This window comes from Colossoma macropomum, unplaced genomic scaffold (genome assembly GCF_904425465.1).
Source record: "Colossoma macropomum unplaced genomic scaffold, Colossoma_macropomum, whole genome shotgun sequence".
In the NCBI taxonomy this organism is placed as follows: Eukaryota; Metazoa; Chordata; class Actinopteri; order Characiformes; family Serrasalmidae; genus Colossoma; species Colossoma macropomum.
The window spans coordinates 39,158,043-39,175,112 of NW_023494789.1; the positions used below are offsets into that span (position 1 = coordinate 39,158,043).

General features: G+C 37.5%; 1 protein-coding gene across 5 annotated transcripts in view; it reads right to left on the reverse strand.

Moving 5' to 3' along the window:
* The window catches only part of tead3b (TEA domain family member 3 b), a 52,162-nt gene that overhangs the window by 12,657 nt on the left and 22,435 nt on the right, over window positions 1-17,070 (reverse strand). For 4 of the 5 annotated variants that reach the window (XM_036571272.1, XM_036571274.1, XM_036571277.1 and 1 more), the window contains 2 exons: window positions 1,461-1,525; window positions 1-63 (listed from right to left, as the gene is read on the reverse strand). In XM_036571272.1, coding sequence (XP_036427165.1) covers window positions 1-63; window positions 1,461-1,525 — 128 coding nt within the window. The remainder of the gene's footprint in view (window positions 64-1,460; window positions 1,526-17,070) is intronic. The other variant, XM_036571276.1, reaches the window with a different exon arrangement.

Consider the following 17,070-nt stretch of genomic DNA (forward strand, 5'->3'; position numbering starts at 1 on the left):
CTTTATACTCGCTTGGAACTCGCGGACTTTCTTCCGTGCTAACACCTGTATGTGACTAGACACCTGAAGGAGTGTGAGAAGGTTTTAAAACACACATGCAGACACACCTTCCCACCACAAAAACACACACACAAAGATAGTCTACTGTGCATCTGCCAGAACCATGGTTATGAAGTGAGAAGACAATGTTATTGTCCATTACACATTAAATGGAGTTTCTTTAAAGGGCCCATATTCTACATTATTGCTGTGTTTAATTTTCCCCTGAGGTCCACTTAAGATGTCTTAAGATGGTTTTACGTACCAAAAACAGTTCAATTCATTTTTACATAAATACTTTCCAACTCGTCTTTATCCCGTTGAACTAAACAGACTGTTTGTGTTATTGTGGCTTTAAGGCTGATGCATGTAAATGAGCTCTGTTCTAAATGGCTGCCCTGTGTTGTGTCTCATTCAGAAAGCAGTCTGGGCTGAAACACTCCTTATAGCTTCAGTGTGAATGGGTGGGGCTAAACTGCTGTAGGCTGAATATGCAGATACATGTGAACATGTTGGTTTTTGTGACATCACAAAAACAATAAATTAGTGTCCATACATGGACTGTATGGACTGGGGAGAATGTCTGCAGACAACACCAAACTCTGGAACTGACGATTTTTTTCCTTATATGGACCCTTTAAAAAAATGTCATGCATTTTCTGTTGAAATGAATAAAACTGAATGTTAGTGGCAGGACAGTTTTTAGTCTAGCTGATATGATGTTGATATTGTAAAAGGCCCAACCGACATACCTGTTTTTTTAAGTTTATACAAAAATACCACTGATAAAATGACTTGTTTCATACTATAAAGAACAGCAGGGATGCACGATCAAAGTTTATTTGTGCTGTATTTGAATGCTGCTGCTACACCTGTTCCAAAATGTTGAAGTATGATTATGCATGACTTGTTATGCTAAATAGCCACTTTATTTGATTCATGTTATTTAAACAGGCTACAATTTTTTTTAGTTTGGCCCATTACATTATATTGTGATTACATCGGCAAAAATAATGTACATGAAATGTGAAAAGTGTGTCATGTGTACATTTATCCTACATAGTGTGCGATTAAAAAAATAAATACGTTGGAGGTACAGAAATCAGAATTAGAAAAAGAATTAATGATCAGTGCATCCAAACCACAATGTCAAATGTATTTAAATCTTTGGGAGTTTCTGCTGTTCATCCTTTTATAAAATTTGACAACTGAAAACTGACTATCATATTAGTCAGTAAATCACTCATTAACTGAAAGTACTGAGTCTGTTTTTAATTAAGTATATAAATACTTCACTGTACAGGCCAATAATGTTACTGAAGTGTTTAGCTCTGGTATCAGGTTGTATCAGTCAGGCCCTGCTATCATGTATTACTATGAACTAAGATGTGAGTGGGTCAGACAGAGGGGCCGTTAAATACCTGTTTCCTTGTGCGAGTTTTTCCCGTCCTCAGCTTGATGTATCTGGCAATGAGCTCATTGCGCCCTGCGGAGAGAGAAAAGGAAGCATGTTTTTTTTTTTTTTAAAGACCTTCTTTTTTCCCTTTTCATTACCACAAGGTGGCACTCAAAGAAAGCGGCAGTGCACTCGCAAACACAGAAACACACACAAACCCTTGCAACCGCAGTGAGATGACTTACCACAAATAGAAAATTAATAAAGGCAAGCTGTCAACGTTTAAGTGATAGCTCCACTTTCTAATGTTGGGCAAGAGCCGTATTTAAAATGGGACTTTCCATAGGCTGCTGGTTGCTATGGTGCCACAGCAGAGAGATCAGTCCTAAACGAAAAAAACATCAGCCTACATAACATGTATCTCATCTACCTACATGACACAGGCTGCTTCTGTGCTTCTATTTTGGGCTTTACTACCCTCACCTTTGTCTAGCAGACCATGTGAAGAGTCTTTTTTTGTTTTTTTCTGAACTGAGATGGAGGTCTAGGAAAAACATGTGCAGTTGTGTTCTTGTCATTGTGAAGCCAGAGTGATATAATGAGGTTCTGTCCCCTTTGTGGCCACATACAGTAAGATTTGCAGTGGATAATCGGAAACAGGATATTCTGCCTATATGGGCCACTGAGCTGTCGGTTAGATTTTACAATTAAACAGTTGATGGGACAGATGTGCACATGTGCGTGCATGGGGGAACATCTACAGTAAGCTCTCTACTAGGACTGTCACAATTACTTGATAAAAAAAAAAAGTATAAATTAAAATGTCCTTTCTTGATGTTTTAGAAATGACTAGTTGGCAATTCACATTATGATAATGCACATTTTTAATTCTGCTACTGCTTTCTCTTACAGTAAGAAACAGAGAAAATGCAACTGTATTTACTGGCCAAAATACGCTAAGATCAGAATTCATACAAATAAACAAGTAAACAATACTTAAATATGATTAAGTCTGTCAGTACGTTAGTTTATCTATTTCAGATTTCTCTTTGAGAAAGTCCACTATTAACAGTTTTTATCCAATACCTACTCTATCTAATCAATCCTTTATTAAATTAAATGAGGTGTGCTAGTGATGGAATTTACCAAATTCACACACTTGATATTTTACTGAATGCAGCAAAAAGTCAGGAACCAAACCTGCGGTCTTCTAACTGCATTCTTCTAACCAACATACTAATATAAAAGACTTGTAATGTTTGCTGTATTTATTTGTATTTATTAAAATGTTATTTAGTGTTTTTACAGGCAAACAGACACTTACATTTAAACTTCTGCATACTTTATTTATATAGGGTTTACGTATACAGTGCTGTGCAAATGTCTCGGATGCCTGGCAACATTATGCATAAAAAGCTATTAATCTGGTTTATTTGCTCTGAAAAGCACTAACATTACAATAAATAAATACAAATAATAGTTGTACAAGTAAGTGATTTAATGTATGTTAATGTGTTTGCTTAACCATTTCCAAACCTTCTCCTTGGAGAAGCCCTATATTATGTCTTGCTATCATTCAATACCTGGTTTGGCCAATTAATGCTTAATTAAATTAAAGGAGGTGCTGTTAACGGAATTGAACAAATCAATGCAATGGCTGGCGGAAAAATTTGGAACCAAACATTTGTTCTTCTAACTTGCTCACACAATGTGAAAGGCAAAATGCATTTTCAGATTATGTCAGAAACTGAAAAACAACAAAAATGGAGATATGAGGTTTTGTTCCGACAGCAGCGATGTTCAGAAAATTACTCAATTGTTAATATAATCAATACTGACGGCTCTACTCTCCACATTTCTTCAATTGCTGGTTGTTGTTACAAAACTGGAGATGGCCAAGCAGCCCCCTCTTTCCTCGCGTGCTCTATCATGTCACTAAGAGGGGCTATTTCTGTGCACTCAGGGATTACAGACTGTTCACTCGGGGGAAATCAGAAACCGTACATCCGCAGGTGGCCTCACACCTGGACCGGCCCCCTTCCCTAATCACCCTGGCCACCCTCCAAGAGTCAGGAAAAGTCTCCGCCAGAAAACGCACTTAGATGCAAATAGATGTCCAGAAATTACTCATCATAAATTACAGCACTGAATCAAGCAAATAAGAATTGTCTGCATCCAATGTACTTTCCAAAAGGTTTAGTGTCTAATATTGAGCATTCACTGTAAACAAATCAATTTAAGCTCTACAACATATTGCTGTCATATCAAAAACCCATTTTCTTTACTTCTCATATTTTTTATAACATTTGAAAGTGTTGCTTTTGACAATGTCTGAACATTTCACGATTAATGAGCAAATAAAAATGGTCAAGAATTAATGGGGAACTTTACATTAAAAGGGTATTTTTACAGATTATTCTCTAAGATATTTTTGTTGAGATATAAACAGTCATGCAAATATAGCCATTTTATTTACAATCCAAAGCAAAGAGTGAATCTACACATATTCTTTTTATACATAACGTCGATAATGGATAATCGGTCTAAATATGAAATTTCGCCTTTTAACTACCATCAAACAAATGTCTCAGACATAAGGTTATGTATTTGTAATCATGTCATGTAATATCTTACTGTGAGGGAGCTTTAAGAGGCATTAAACTCTTCAGATGTCTGGTATCCTATCACCACCACTGTGAAGAATTCTTACATGGTAAGTTCCTCTAGAATGGAGCATTTCACACAAAACCACTCTGTTACTTTGTTTCCATCTTAAACATTTAATGATACAGAAAATGTTAAAAGGTGAGTAAAATTTCCCTTTAATGTTGTAACTTGCTAATACAGATGAACACAACAGTGTCTATTTTCAAAGCCTTCACTTCCCTTTCCCTGCTCCATCAGTGACCATAAAAGTCGAGCAGCACAGTTCTGTGCAGAGGAGGGACGGGGGGGACACAGAAGGAAACAAGAGAGAGAGGACGAGGGAGACAGCAAAAGAGAGCGAGCGAGACAGCAAGAGAGAGACTTGGACGGAGAGAGAGAGAGAGAGAGATAGAGATAGAGAGAGAGAGAGAGAGAGAGAGAGAGAGAGAGAGAGAGAGATAGAGAGAGAGAGAGAGAGAGAAATGCAATGTGTTCACCCTTCCCAGCCATACACTGCCCCCTCCTCCCTTTCCCCACAGACACACCCGCGCAGGCCTCTGCCTGCCTCTCTCACCCTCTCTCTCTCTCTCGCTCTCTCTCTTTCTCTCTCCCTGCCTCCGCATTCTTCACATTCCTCAGCGCCTGTCACATCTGCCCCACACAACCTGATTGGATGAGGCCAGGCTTACAGCATGCATAGAAAAGAGAGAAAGAGACAGAAGGAAAGAGAGCAAGAGGGAGAGAGAAGAGAAAGACAGGGTGTGGGGGGAGAGAATAAGAGAGAGGGGTCTGTAGAAGAGAGAAAGAACTTCTCTGTTTCTGCCAACAACTGGCAGCTGGAGTTCTCCCTCCGCACCCCGCCCCACCCCGCCACGCTCACCAACGGACGCTCGCACCTGCCGTGGACGGTCCTGCAAGAGCATTCAATGATATACTGTCCCCCTTCCCCCAAATTCTCTCTCTCCTGCTGCTCAACTGTTGCTCTCAATCTCTCTCAAACTCACGAGTTCTGTAAACAAACACAGTCACTGGGTTCAGCACCTATCATGAACTCTTACCACAGGCCTGAGTAAAAGACAATTGCAGGTGTGGGAAGTGGCGCAAGACTGAGATAAAGCGAGACAGAGATGGTATCGTACTAACCTCACTATTTATTCGCTAAGAAATTGGAGCAAAGGGAGAGGAAAGGCTTGGTCAGGTGACGGACAACACGAACCCACAACTGCTCATTAAAAGTTTGGGAACATTTAGCTTTTTTGGTTGGTATGCAATAACCTAACATATTAAAAGACTAACCACGTTTATCAGGAGGAAAACAATAACCCCCTTGGTTTATATTTGTAAATGTACACTACAAATAATGATAAAAACTGAAAACTGAAATCTAGTCAATATATGCATCATTTCTCATTATGAGATTATTGCAAGAACATTACAGGATACCTTTTTACTTGTTTCAAGTAATTTTACTAAATGAAAGTGTCTCATTCCATGGGCAGATAACTGTACATGTTGCAAGCATTATTTGAAATAAGCTAAATTCTTTGCATTACTTCACAAAACAAGACACTTTCATAATATAAAATTGTAAATAAATGTCTAGAAATAAGTTGAATAATCTTATACTTACAAAAATCTTATAATGAGAAATATTAAATACAGTAACTATATTAAGAAGCTTTTACTTGACAATTTTTTTTTGCAGTGTACTAGTTTGGGAATAAAGCCAAGGCCACATATTTTATCCCCTGGTTGTGATCTCAGCACTCAAACCTTTCAGGTGTTTAAACCACTTTTGGGCCAAAAGAGTCTTAAATTTAGTCAACATACAGTGGAGTCCAAAAGTTTGAGACAACTCAAACAAGTTATGACAAAACAAAAAATATTCAATATTCTGCACTATTTCTAGGCAAATTTAAGCAAATTTGTGACTCTGACCATGTTGAGGCCTTTGTACAAAAACATCTGAAAACGGCTTGAGTGCAGCCTGTCATTAAAACCAAAATTTGGACCAAATACCAAATTTGCAAAATTCTTAAATGCATCTCAAAAAAGGAGGAAAAAAAAAATACTTTTCAAACAAATTGTCAGTTGATTATGTAAGTTGCGATTTTAAAAAATGTATTTGGTTAGAAAAGAATGCAAAAAAAGCATTTTCACTCGTGGTCTCAGACTCTTGGACCCCACTGTATCTAATATTTCTCATTTTGAGAAAATGAAAAGATGTATGAAGTAAGACACCATCACTAAAGTAAAACAAGTACAAGTGTCTAGAAAATAAGCTGAATAATCTTGGAATATTCTTACAACAATCTTGTAATGAGAAATGTCAGATATATAGACCATAAGATATTTTCATTCGCAAATATGTTTTTTTTTCTTCAAGTGAGTTTTGCAAAATATACCTGAAGTATTAACAAATAGCTGGTTTATGTTAAAAAAAAAAACCTTCACATTAACAGTGAGAAAATGAAAAATTCAAAAAGAAAGCACAGTGTCCCCAAACTTGTAACAGTCAGTGTATGCAAACAGCTCATCTAAATCACTGAGTCTCTGTGTCTCTTTAAAATCGTTTGCCATCTCTCGCTGATTGCTTAACGCTCTCTCTGCTCCGTTTGGAGAAGGCCGGGGGCGGACTCTTAACCTTTTCTGTGCCAGAACACGCCTAACTCACTTTTTAGCAGCATGCCCCATGGAAATTTCCACCTCTGAGATCTCTCACCCTCTCTCTTTTTCTAATCTCACTGCAGGTTTACATCAACCTGCCCCCAAACAATAACATAACTTCATCTAAGCTGACAATAAACCACAGCTTTCCCAGCACCACACTGGATGATCTGCAACTGAAAGCGCTGCCTTCACCCTTCACATGACGTTCAGTACCCACTCAACCTGTTCCTTACTGGTGAAGAGTCACAGAAACAACGCCTCCAGCAAAAAGTCTCATCACCCTCTCAGGACTGCCACAGCAGAGAGGGTCCATCGAATGATTTATCTGCCACTTCCTCTGCATCACTACTAAAGTCAGGTGGAGAACCAGAATGGTTGCATTTCTGACCGCCAACTGCACCATGAGTCACTTCATGAAGCAGAGCAGCCACAAAGCAGAGGAGAGGGGAAAGAACGGCCTAATCGGCTAGAATAATTTCCTCTTCAACTGAGCTTCAGATTTGGAATGAGAATCCAGTGGATTTGCTGAAGCAAACTAAAACTGTTCCTCACTCATTCATGGAATATGGTTTAAAAAAAAAAATGCACATAATTTTCCTTTTATCCGAAATGGACACAAACCAGCCAAGACATGTTTGGTGTCCAAAATTTGCTTCTTTACTTTCACTTTGGATCTACAACGCTGATGTAGGTCAGAAGTAATGGAAACACATACCGCACCAATTAGCACTGTGCAAACTACATGTCTAATCATCACACATTTGCCTCAGATTTTTAAAAAACTTTAAACAGACAACCTTAAACAAAGTGATTTTTGATGGTGTATAACATTCTGTTATCATAACTGTGTCACAAAGCTAAAGTATAATAGTAGCAACCTGACTTTTGGATTTGAAAGCTGTTGTCATTCACCACACACTTCTCTCTAATTTTGCACACTCATTTCCTCATAGATCACACTTTCTCTTGGTAAAAACATGTTTTCTCATGAAACAGCCTGTCTTATTCCTACAGTCCTTTCAGAAACTGGTAACGAAGACCTATTTTTAGCATTGGCTTCATTTTTTAGTAGGCCTATCTATTTAGCCCATTGTCTACTGTTTCCTCATGCACAGAATTCAAATCCCCAGTTCACCACCATGGCGGATAAACCCACCTACTCAAATAGGAACTGCTGTCTATTGGAAATCAGATAAAATTAATGTGTTTTCTTAACTGATAGCATTGATTAAACAATTGTTCATTCATCATTTACTTCAGACTTATATTGGTTAATTGACTACAAGGAGAAAATTGTGTAAATATGTTTTTTTTTTCCCCTTACCAAGCTCTTCCTACAAGCAGTCCTAAGCATGTCAAAATGGACTACAGTCCTAAAAAAGGGACTGACGAGCACTTTAAATGAAAAATGGCCTTCACATGCCCGACCCAGGCAGGAATACCATGGCAGAAGCGGTCAGCATTCCCCAGGCCTAACGTCAGTGCTGGTATTAAGAACGCTGAGGTCATCCCACTCGTGAGAGGACTTCTTCAGTGGCAGGGCCTTTGGCCCGGCCAGCAAGGCCTCAGATGACTGGCTGTAAGTGGAGAAGGTGTTTACAGCTATGGAAAAGAGCAGGCACTCTGCAAGACAGCCATAGGGGGTCCTGACTGCTCTCTGGCCAAAGAGGCCACATGTTGACCAGTAAACAATATGCAGGAGATTTATATTTATATAAATACTTATATATATTTATATATAAGTGCAAGAAAGTTATTTACTGGAGAACAAAGTTGGTAAATCAACTGTTATCTAAACAGTAGTAATAAACCACAGCTCTGTCAGTGGCACAAAATGTGAACATTCCTTAGCAGCAGATCTTGGTTCGTTTTTCACAAGGTGACCACAGATTATGGGCAGTAGCTCTTTCTTTCTAGGGAGAGCAGATATGAGATTTGGTGCACATGGATTAGATACTAATACACATGGATACAAAAGGACTGAAACAAGCTCAAATATTCACTGTCCACAAGGAGGGTAATTAAATCTGAGTGACGAAAAGCACATTTCTCACATACGATCTGTACTGTGCAACCAGTAGAACATAAAAATCAAGGATCTGAGATTTACTGGCAGACAAATACAGACTATAGTCCTGTGGTTGGAACAAAAGTTCCCAGGAAAACATGCTGGGGTCAGTTTGACCCCCACAACTGGAAACTTGGCGTAGAGTCATAAATCAAAAAGTTAAGTTACAGCATGTGGATTTATAGACCACAGACGGCCTGTGCTGTGTGCACTGGCACAAACATGCGCACAAATACACTCAAGATAAGCAGACTGGTCACTGTGGAGGATGTCCTGATCTGGTCCTGAGGCTCGAGATTGGGCTTGCTCAGGTCATATTTTAATGGATCAGATATGGTCTGTTTTAAATCCATAACCTACAACAGTGAGGCATTTTCAGAAGTTCAGCCATGTAAATGTTTGCAGTGTGGAACTATTTTAAAGTGGAGCAAGAAAACTATCAGTGCTGTTTCGACAATGTTTGAACAAACTGCATTTCTTCTAAACACGGGTTTGTTACAGCTGAGCATGTGGCAATTAGGTTTTAAGTCATTTTTTTCTGACAAAGTGAGCAGCATGTCGCCAGAAGCATGTACAAGATACCCACCTGCGTCAATTTTCACTCGTGGGTCATAACCAGTTAAAAACGAAAATATCGCCAGTGCCGCTTTACTGGTCATGCCACGCTGCTTCTGTTTTTAAACAATCGTTTGACAAAACAGCTCATTCAAAACAGAGAAAAGATGAGGCAAGCGCATGTGCTTTCAATGTGAAATCATGTTTACGGTGTATTTACAAACCTATAAAATGGTGGATTTCACAGATGTAGTCCACAAAAAACATCACTTCAGAGTGTACACCACTGTGCACAAATTAAAATGAAGTGATTTTACTGCATCATTATTATTATTATTATTATTACTACTATTACTATTAAAAATTAGGACATCCTTGGTGATTGCTGAATGGAGATTAACAGCTGAATGGGCAGAACCAGTTCCTTTAACGGGTAAAATGCACAGACAGTAAATGATGATACAGAAAGTTATTTATAAAATAATCGGAGTGGTACTGTTTAGATATTAGGATGTGATGTAATGGCACAATTAATATGTCCTAGTAATGCAGGAGAAGGATCTTTTTAACCAAGAGGGACCTTTTTAGACAAATACAGGGTGAGTCAAAAAGATTAATTCGATTTCAAAGCACCATATTTTTACAACCATGAAGCGCCTAGGAACCAATCACATGCCAATTGAAAGAGGGGGTCATAGAGTTTCTGACTGTCACCAGAAGATGGCTCCCTTCAGTCTGCGAGGAGATGCGACCCCTGAGCAGAAAGCGTTCTGCGTTCTCCACGTCAATAAGAGTGAATCCGTCATAACTGTGCAACGTGATTTTCGTCGGCAGTGAACCTCCAACAGCTTAGAGCGTTCGTTGTTCCACAGCACTGGATGATCTCAGAAATCGCACTGAAAGAGCCGTGAGTACAGCGACACCCGACGTGCTCAATCGAGTATGGGATCAATTTGACTATGGTGTTGCTGTTGTCCGTACAGCTGGAGGAGGTTCATATTGAGCACTTGTAAAATTACATAATAAACTTCATGCTCACTTAAACCATTTACAGTTTACTGCATTGTTCTGTAATGATTTACAAGTGAAATAAATCATTCTGAAATCAGATGAATCTTTTTGAAATCACCCTGTATAATTAAACATGCAGAAGGAACACAGTGTTTATTTCATAGGAAACTTTTTCAATTTTATATACCGTATTCATGCTTGACATACAAGAACGGAATACAAAGGATATAAAAACATACTTCAGTCCAGGGTCATGTCTAACTAATATAATTGGGAACTCCTTTAGCAGTTACTTCTTTTTTCTTATTATGATGATGATGCTCCATAACCATGTAACCAAAGTTTTCCATTATTACTCCAGATTTTCTATGATTCATTGCAATCTAGGTTTCCACATGAGAAAGCTGAAGACTGCAAAACACAGCTAAGATAATTCAGTTACCATTGGATAGAAGTCACATCAACTGAGAAAATTTAGGAGTCACCCTAAAAATAGAAATACAATTTCAAGGATGTCATATGGCCATGTCATTTCCAGACAGCCCATAAGGGAATCCCTCCACATTATAGATATGACACAGACTAGAGAGACCCGAAATACAAACAAATCCAGTAGTCCTAAAAAAATCCTAACAATGCGATATCCACAATGCCATTAATAGGCGCCATCTTCTTCTGCTACCAGCGGTGTGTCCTTCTGAGCTATCAGGGAGGCTGTAAATATGTTTATATTTAACAGTGAGGAACAGAGAGAGCCAGGTTGATGTAACCTCGGCCTAAGAGGGAGACATGGCACGGCGTCCCCCCTACACAGATCTGCAGCTCGGTATACTGCACAAGGGTGCTGATCAAGGATCAGGCTTTCCTGCACATCAGTTCTAATTAAGAAAACTGTTCAGACCTGCCCTGGTTTTAGTAAGTCTTCAGTTATATAGTCTACAATTCTGCTTATATCTTATCTGTAACAAAACAGTATGTACACTACTGTTGAAGTCTGGAAGTGTCATAATAATAATAATAGCTGTTTATTCATCATATACAGCATAGACTGAAATACTATAAATATAGATACCAGAAAGTTTTTATTTTGATGTTTTATTTAATTTTTCAGGTTTACATTTGTCAGGAAGATCAAAAAGTTATTAAATGATTAATAATATAATGCACTTATTTATTGTAATTCCTTGACATGTTATCTGCCTCAAGATTTGATCATGAATCATTACAATACTGCTTAGTCACTTAAGGTGACCTGACAAAGCTACTGCCTCTGCTGCAATAATGCATGAGGCTGATTCTAGATGAGCGAAGTATGATATCAGAATGATATCAGCTTTGCCAGATAACTGCTTTGCAAAATCAGCATCAGACAGATGTTTAGATTTGACAGATTTTTTTTTAACTGATATCTGAGGATCTGATGAGTATTTATTGTACACCTGACTGAGAGAAAGGAGCAGCATTGGCTGTTATTTCACATAAATAGTACAGAAATTAATCATTTCAGCATTAAAGGGGAATTCCACTCATTTTTCATTATTTCTGTATAATTAAATGGTTAGGATGAAACCCAAGTAATTCAGAGAGGTTTGATGTGAAATGCTCCGTTCTTAGAACTTACTGAGTCAAAACTATTCACAGTGGTGGTGATAGGAACCAGACGTCTGAAGAGTTAAATGACTCCAAAAGCTCTACACAGAAAACTACTCCAATACAATGTTATGAGTACGTTATGACGGTTTTGAGAAGATTTTGGTCAAAACTTTTTTTGTTGTTTGCATGCACTCTTATTTTTTCAGATTTAGTGTTATTGCATCATCAAGATTACATACAAAAACTCATCACACATCTAGGTTCATGTACATGGAGAGCAGAACGTCTAGGTGACACTGGGCTACTGTGCTAAAATGTCTATATTTTGTTCATTATACTACGTTTGTAACCCTTTACCAATAAGTGTTGCATTTCTCTGTATTGCTAATCTAGATGTATCTAATCCCAATTTCTAAACTGGCAGATATGTACATGAAAAATATTGGATATTGGCATTGTCTCAGAATTTCTATATCCTATATCTCTTGAGTGAAGATGAAAACCAGTGAAGAGCACAATATTCTGTTAGGTATGTGCTGAAGTCAAATCAGTGCATCCTCACTGGGCCACCCAAAACCTCCCTCATACAGGCTATTCCATAAAAGACATGCTGCGAAGAACATGCGAGATCCAATGTCCAAACAAAAAGCTTTTACCTTTCAGAAAAGAGCAGTTAGCTTCAGCTTAAGAAATACTGCACAGTGAAACTACACGAGCGCGAAACAATCTGGCAAGAGCCACTCTGAGAGTACCCAAACACACAAACGCAGGAGTAAAGCATGGGAGGATTTAAGAGGGGCTGAGGATGGTAAAATGGTCTGGTTTGCAGTGCGGCAGGGGCAGTTTCGCCGGGCAGTGGGTTTAGTGTGAGGTTTTGTGAGGACAGTAGGGAGAGGGGGACCAGCGCTGGGTTTTTAACACACGTTTTCCCATCAGTGCACTACACTGCCGTCTGGTCTGCTTCACATCTCTCAGCCTGGGCCACTAATTCAAACCAGCACTGCAGCTTGTCTCGTCTGTGCTTCTCTTATGGAGAAGCCGAGATAGCTGAAGAAAAGCGAAATGGAGAATGAGAGAAATGGAGAGACAGAGGGATATAAGACAGAGTGGAACAAAGAGAGCGCATGTGCTCGGACAGGCACTTTGAGAACTTTATAGCAAACATTTATACGTTTCAATCATGTTAAGCAAGCAAGTCATGTGAAAATGTTGCTGTAATACCAAAACACGGTTAGTTTTTTTTCTCCTCATTTGAAAACAGCAGATGCCTCTTACACTGTGTCAATATTTCAAGATACACTAATGTAGCCTATGTTGAAGTTGTTTTATCCACTTTTGAGGTAACAAACAAAATGTATACTGCACCATTCAAATGTTTTCAACAATATAAAACCAGTTTTGATGCAGGTATATGAACAAAATAATTCTATTAAGATGCTACTACTCTACAACTTCATAGGGACATTTAGCGGCTCAGTGGAGTGTCCCAGAAGGTGTTAGATAAATGTTAGATGGGTCCCGAATGACGAAGTTACAATAAAATTAATATCCGGAATAGATTTGGGAAAAATAATCGATTCTTTAATGCAATTCTCTTTTGAAAGATTCTGAATCAATTCACAGAACGTTATCAAATCAGATTTTTATATAAGCTCTGCATTTCCATTACTGTAAAATAAACTCATGCGCAACTGGAGACATAAAGTAGGATACTTTGATAGAGCCTGACTTGGATGAGTAAAAATCACAGTATATCACAAATGCAAACATGTTTGCAGAGACAAATTAGACACAATTTTCTTGAATATGGAAAAGATAAACAGAATATGGAAGAACCATGACAAACTGCCAACAGGCTAAACAAGTAAAGTTCAGAGTTAGGCTAAATGTTTAAAAGTTTACTGAATGATTACCGTAAAAACTTAAAAACTTGAAAAATGAAAGTAAAGCTATTTTATCTAAATATCTGTAAGAAGCTTCAAATGTTCACATTAACACTAAAACAGCTATAACTAGTATAAAAACCAGGATAAGTCAAGGTACAGCAGCATTAGCTTGGTGTTAACGTAACACTGAAAACCTCATTAAAGCACTAATGAAAGTCAGCAATAGCAATTCAATCAAGCTAAAACAATTGTTAACGACAAAACAAAGAAAAAATCTTGATGTCGGCTATAGAAATAAAAAATCGCCTTATAATTGCATCTCGGCACTGTGAATCAATTCGTGGTGATCAAATCTCAAGACGGATTAATCATAAACAGACACTATATATATATATATATATATATATATATATATATATATATATATATATATATATATATATATATATATATATATATCTCATTTATCATTTATTAACTTCCCACAGAGAGATAGAAAGAGAACAAACGAACTGGCTTGTACAACTGGCCTCTGCCTAAAAAGTCAACTACCACTTCAATACAGGAAGTGGTTTTCCTGACAGAGTTTCACCAGTCGAGTCAGATGCTGAAGCACTCTTTACTTTAATTCATGCCGTAAATTTGACAATCTGATAAAATACAAACAGGGTTTGCACAACAAACCCTCCTCTTCTCACCACATCCATCTGCTGACGACTCTCATGATTAAGTTATAAAAGCAGAGGCGTCCTTTGAGGAAAAGCAGACAAGATATGTAATTACTCCTCCTCCTCATGAGGGTAAGTGTTAGCAAGGAATAACACATTAACACAGAGAGCACTTCTCTACACCTGCAGTCACTAATGTACAAACATAAAGCTCTGACTAAGACGGCCTGTCTTTATAGGATGGATGGATGAGAGAGAAACAGAGAGAGAAAGAGTGAGGGAGGGGGAGGGAGAAAGAAGCAGGAAGAGTGAGAAACAGAAAGAGAAGCAGAGATTCTGTGGAAGAACGAGCTGTGATTGAGCAAGACACACAGAGCTGGTTTTGCCACTTTCTGAACCCTGAGAAGGAGAAACGGAGAGAGAGAGAGAGAGAACTGAAGGAGGAAAAAGTGAAGATAAAGTAAAGATAAAATCTATACCCAACCAGAAATTTCAGTTTCTACTGATCTGAGATGCTAAAACAAACCGCATAAGGAAAAAAAACAAAGGAAAAAAAAGGGTATAGGTGTGTGTGGCGTTTGTGCCCTACAGGAGAAACCTGTCTGAAGACTCTGGCCTTTAGAACTTCCCACACGGCTCAGGGCAAGTACAGGCCTGTTCTGTACCGTACCATGAAAAATACAACTACTGGCTATGATCTGTGCAAGGTTTCCTCTTCTTTCAATGAAATCTAAAAGACGAAAATACGAAATTTGCCAGGTTTCCACTTCATCAAAAGAACAGTTTTGTAATTTTCAATGCAGACTTTATTAAAATTGTTGTTAGTCATCACCTGTAACTTTGTAATAAATGAGAAAAAAAAGGAGCATCTTCACTAGTGGTCTCAGACCTTTGGACCCCACTGTATGTAGGTTATACTAGAAAAGAAAAATCTAAAACTATCTACCTGGTTTTATTGACTTCATTTTGCATTTCTGCAATTCTGTTATTTTGGCTACGTCCAATCGGGAAGCAGAAAACTGTTCAAAACATGTTCTTAATAAACAAACAATATTGCTTAACAGTTTGGAATGATGTTTCAAAAGTCTGGAATCTGTTTTTAATTACATTGAAAAATCTGACTGCAGACAAGTGTACAAATGCTCATTACAGGTTTCAGACCTTTATAAGGAAGCTATAAAAAGAAAATAAATGTTAGCTGTGCTAGCTCTCTCCAGAATGTTGAAGATTCCTAGAAAGCTATACTGTCAGTAATTAACATAAAATTAATATCCAGAAGGCCTCACATTTCAAAGTAGGAAACAAAACACATAATTTATCATAAAAGGTTTGTAAACTGTTAATTACAGCATATTATTGATCAATTTATAGCTTTCTGCTGACATTTTGAATAAAACATCTTAGGATGTTTAGTTTATAACATTTAAATCTACATTATACTTTAGATATAGAGCTATTTTTGCATATCAAACAAAGATTATTACAACAACTGATTCCATATTTTTGAATAATAGTATACATTAAGATACACATAATTGTAGTGCAAAGTTCTGTTTTTCAAAAGAGAGTTTTTTTTTCTTATGCAAGCATAAATAACTGCCCCCATGGATTACATTTAAGCTAAATCTATCAGTGATGTGCTATGTATGATTACAAATGAAGAGAAACAATTTTAATAAGAACCGTCCCTTTAACCTTCATTAAGCCAAGAAAAAGGTTTATTCAGCTACTGTGAAACACATTGATTTATTCTGAGCATGACTGATAAGATTCTGTGTGAGAACAGGTGCAAGTGACACGGTGTGAACTATTCAGCATGAGTGAAAAACCTCTGTTGTGCGTGTGTCTCAGCAGGGGGACAGTGTGTGCTATCTAATGGTCACCCACAGCTCACGTGAGCTCCCTGTTCCCTCGATTCAGTTATGAGTTATAAACAAGCGTATGTAAAAAGGTCACAGCCCTTCTTTCTCTTTTCAGCTCTTTCTACTTGAAAACACCCAAAAACCACAAATAATTTTTTTCTCTGCAGAAAGAAAATAAAAAATAAAAAAATCTTACTCACACTCACTTAATCTCAACCATACAAATGCTTTCAGTGCTCAGAAATAACCAGAGAAAGTCCCAGCCATAAACACGGTGTCATATGCTTTCGTGCAGCAATATTTATATGAAATCTGGCACAGGATATCTATAACCTTCAAACTTACCAAAGTCAAATTGATAAATAGAATAATGATGAGGTAAAGAGTTAAAGTTATAGGAAAAAAAATCAATTCAGTGACTGACACAGAGCATAAAGACAGTGAATGGTCATAAGACATGTTCTGTTGATTTTCATTGTAAAAAATTAGTTATTTTCAATATAAACTTGTAAAATATGTCATTTTCAGCTAAATTTTATGCATAATTTCTATTCAATTGATAAGTCTCATATATATATATATATATATATATATACATATATACACACACACACACACACATTGTATACATTTTAAATACAGTAAATACAGTAATTGTGTATTAAAATGTGCAGAA